The 4,003-nt window shown below is 38.7% G+C and overlaps 1 protein-coding gene across 1 annotated transcript; it reads left to right on the top strand.

The window, feature by feature from the left end:
- Positions 1–236: 236 nt before the first annotated feature.
- Positions 237–743, top strand: LOC141714876 (uncharacterized). Its single transcript, XM_074518372.1, has one exon. It carries the CDS (start codon positions 237–239, stop codon positions 741–743), a length of 507 nt encoding a protein of 168 aa, XP_074374473.1.
- The last annotated feature ends 3,260 nt before the right edge of the window (positions 744–4,003 follow it).

The raw sequence follows: 4,003 nt of genomic DNA, 5'->3' as shown, positions 1-4,003 counted from the left end.
TACTCCAAGCCATGAGGATGACCCGAAGTGGGGGATCTAGGAGTAAGAACTCTGATGACCGACCTAAAGGGGGTTACCATCAGGATAAGAAGTTTAAGCAAAGCCTGCAGAACCAAGAAAAACAAGCTACTCCTGGTTTTTAAAGGCTCGGTCCTAAGCCGGAGTGTAAGAGCGATCCAGGACCCACGAAGCAGTCCCGGGAGCCAAAATAGGAGCCGGACTGGACTCCTCTCAACATGACCCAGGAGGAAATTTTGAAGGAGATAAAAGATAAGCCTTTTTATTATCCTCTGAAGTCAATGCAAACTCCTCCGGAGAGCAGGACTTACAATAGGCAGTGCGATTATCATGAGACGCATGGTCATAAGACGGAGAATTGCTTATCACTCAAGTACTTCATCGAGGACGAAGTAAAGAAAGGAAATCTGAACAAGTACTTGGTCGGGGACATCAACAATAAAGGAGAGGGGAAGAAGAGAGGAAATAACATAGTTAATGTGGTCCTAGGAGGCTCTCACTCCCCACCACGAAGCCCGAACTTTGGCGAAGAAGTGCTCTCAATCCAATCACTCCCAGATTTGGTGATATCTTTCAGTAGTAAGGACTATGAAGGAGTCAACCACCACAACAATGCAACTTTAGTTGTCACCATGGACATCTTTGATAATGAAGTAAGAAGAATGCTGATAGATAATGGCTCCTCGGTAAATATCCTCTTCAAGCACACAATGGATCGAATGTAGTTAGGGAGCATCCGCTCAAATGATTTTCGGGAGGACCCACTCTATGGGTTCGGACACAATCTAGTCCCGATCCAAGGGACCTTATACCTACCTGTAATTTTTGGAGCGGCTCCTAACCAAGCAACTCATGTCATCAAGTTCTATGTCATCAAAACTCCTTCATCCTACAATGGAATCATTGGCATGTCAGCTTTAACCATGATGCAAGCGATAACTTCAATCTCCCATGTCAAAATCAAGTTCCCAACCCCGACAGGAGTCGAAGAGATAAAAGGAGATTATGGAGTTGCTGAAACATGCTATAGCCAGGGGTTAGTCATGGCATAAACCCACCAGGATAACAAAAGGAAGGCCACAGTCCTTCGCAAACAACAAAGTATCAATAAGCACCGACCCCGACCAAGGGAAGAAACAACAAAAGAAGTACAATTCATCAAATCAAGTCCGGATCCAGAAGCAAACATACCAAGTTCGGAAGAAGTGACAATCAACCAAGTCATGGTAGTCGACAAGGCAAACCAGGTCCTAGACCAAGCTAGTCTTACCATGCAAGCAACCAAAGAGAAAAGATCGTAATAAGTTAGCTCCTACTTGAAGAAGAACTCCGACGCCCAAATTTGTAGCTTGGTTTGTCTCCGGATCTATGTGTTAGTGTTTGTGCCCTAAAGATAACACTATGATATTTTAGTTTAAGACATTAGGATTATTAATGTTTATGTTCTATCGGTTATTCCCTTTATAATTTATTAATTCTTAATTTACTGTGATATAAATGTTAGATTAATAAATGTCCTTGGAATATGATATGCAATTTTATATCTCTAAGTATGTGACTTAGAAATGAGATTATGAGAATAATATCAATATTCCAAAAGGTCCCTAGTCGAGTATCATTATTAAGGGACAATAATAATGCATTAAGACTGGTGTGTTTGTTGGCCGATGATCACATCTCATTGTGTCATAAGTAATTCTCACAGTGATAATGATGTAATGGTCCTTAGACCTGAAGTCATTATATTTCTATTCGAGAATTAATATACATTGATTCCATTTAAAGTTGTCCTTGACCGGATAATGATAAAAGTGGACATTGAGTATATTATGAATCGTATGAGAAATATGAATGATCTATATGGGATTTAACCCTCCTATTTTAGGAGTGATATTATTGGCCTCTTTTGTGAGCTAGACTATGAAATGCGTGGTCACGCTCAAATGTTGATTTCATATGATAGTCTACTCATTGATCAAGGAAACTTGGATTAAACTATGATGAAGATGACACATTACATGCCTCTAGTTTAATCTATAATATTTGGTTAAAGAGATTATATTACATTGTACATTATTCACGAAAGGTTTAATCGATCACCGATTCGATTATTATTACGTGGATAGCAATGATGTATTACTAGATGCCGCTCATTGTTTATGATTTTAAATTAGATTTAAAATTCGTTGTCAACGTAATAATAACCTATAGGGTCAAACACTAAGAATGCTTGAAGGATTATTTAATTTAAATTGGATTTAAATTATATTAAAATAATTCAAATTATTTATAATATTAATTAAGTATGACTTAATTAATTAGATAAATATTGATATTTACTAATATTAATTATGAAATTCATTTGTTAAATAATTAAGTTTGACTTAATTATTATACAAATAGGAATTTTGAATTAATAATAACTCCTAATTAGTTAATAGTTACAATTCTTATTATACTCTCTATATAATATCTCTTGTGTGGCTGATTTTGTATGCAAGACTTTTACCAAAAACCCTAACCACTAAGGGAGAAGATGGAGAGAGCAAGAAGAAACGAGTTTGTGCTAGTACACATCCCTTGAGTTCAAGCATTCGTGTGGATATCGATAGAGCGTAGATCGCGAGAGCGGGATGCGTGGTGATTGAAAAAGCTTTGGATCTCCATTAATCAATTATTTGGTAAAGATTCTTAAGGTAAACAATCTGATCTACAAATCAAATACATGTTTTTCGCATGGATCCTGCGGTGGGTTTCAAAAATTCTGATTTTTCACGTTTTTGATTACTGTTTCCGTTGCGTTTATGTGCTCGAAACCCTTCACTATGTTCATTGTCTCTGGTTCTTCTACCGGGAAGTTGCATTTGATTATGAAATCTGCAAGTGCTTGAGCTTTAATGGCAGTCTTGGGAATGAAGCTTAAATTGAAATGGCTTAACTCCACACCCCAATTGACTAGCCTTCCCGAGACATCTAGCTTGTGAATTCTCTTCCTTAGAAGCTGATTTGTGACCACTCTGATTTCTCTTCCTTGGAAGTAGTACCTGAGCTTTCTTGATGTTGTGACTAAGGCGAAGACAAACTTCTCTAGTCTTGGGTACCTGGTTTCCGCATCTTTGAGTACTTGGCTTACATAGTAGACCGGTTGCTATCTTTCATTTTCTTCCCGGATTAAGGCAGCTCCTACTGCTTGTGCTCCTGCTGATAAGTATAGGTAGAGAGGCTCTCCTAGTTGAGCTTTAGTTAGGATTGGTGACTGGGAGAGGTAGGAATTGACCTCCTCAAATGCCTTCCGGCACTGCGAACTGCAGTCTACCTCTCTCTTGTTGTTTTCTCCTTTGAGCAAATCAAAGAATGGTAAGCATCTCTCTGCTAGCCTTGAAACGAATCTCCTGAGTGCTGCTAGTGATCCTGCTAGCTTCTGCACATCTTTTTGGGTCCTGGGAGCCCTCATCTCGTGGATTTCTTTTTTCTTCTCCGGATTAGCCTCTATTCCTCCGTTGCTGATCATGAACCCTAAGAACTTGCATGCTCCAACTCCGAAGGTGCATTTCTCCGGATTCAGTTTGAGTTCATGCTTTCTCAGGTTGTCAAAACATTCTTTCAGATCTTCTATGTATCGAAGGATCAGCCCCGCCACCAGGAGTTATCACAAATAACTTGCTAAAAACCATCATTCTCATCTCGGATTACTCCTCCAATTCCTAAATCTGATATAGCATCAAAAGTAGCCGCATCAATATTAACCTTAACCCACCCTCTTTATGGTGCCTACCACCTTCTTAAATTTGACGTTGTTACTGGTTACTACTGGTATTCTCCATTCGAGCCAACCTCCAATCTGCTAGAAAATTTAGTGTTGCACTTTTAATACCTAACACAGACATCTCAACTCTATTCCACAACCATTTGTTCAGTAGATTCCAAATGCTCCAACAAACCAGCACTATAGTACACATTGTTCCTTCTTTCTAGAACTAAATAA

This window comes from Apium graveolens, chromosome 3, assembly GCF_009905375.1.
Source record: "Apium graveolens cultivar Ventura chromosome 3, ASM990537v1, whole genome shotgun sequence".
In the NCBI taxonomy this organism is placed as follows: Eukaryota; Viridiplantae; Streptophyta; class Magnoliopsida; order Apiales; family Apiaceae; genus Apium; species Apium graveolens.
This window is presented reverse-complemented; position numbering and strand designations above follow the sequence as displayed.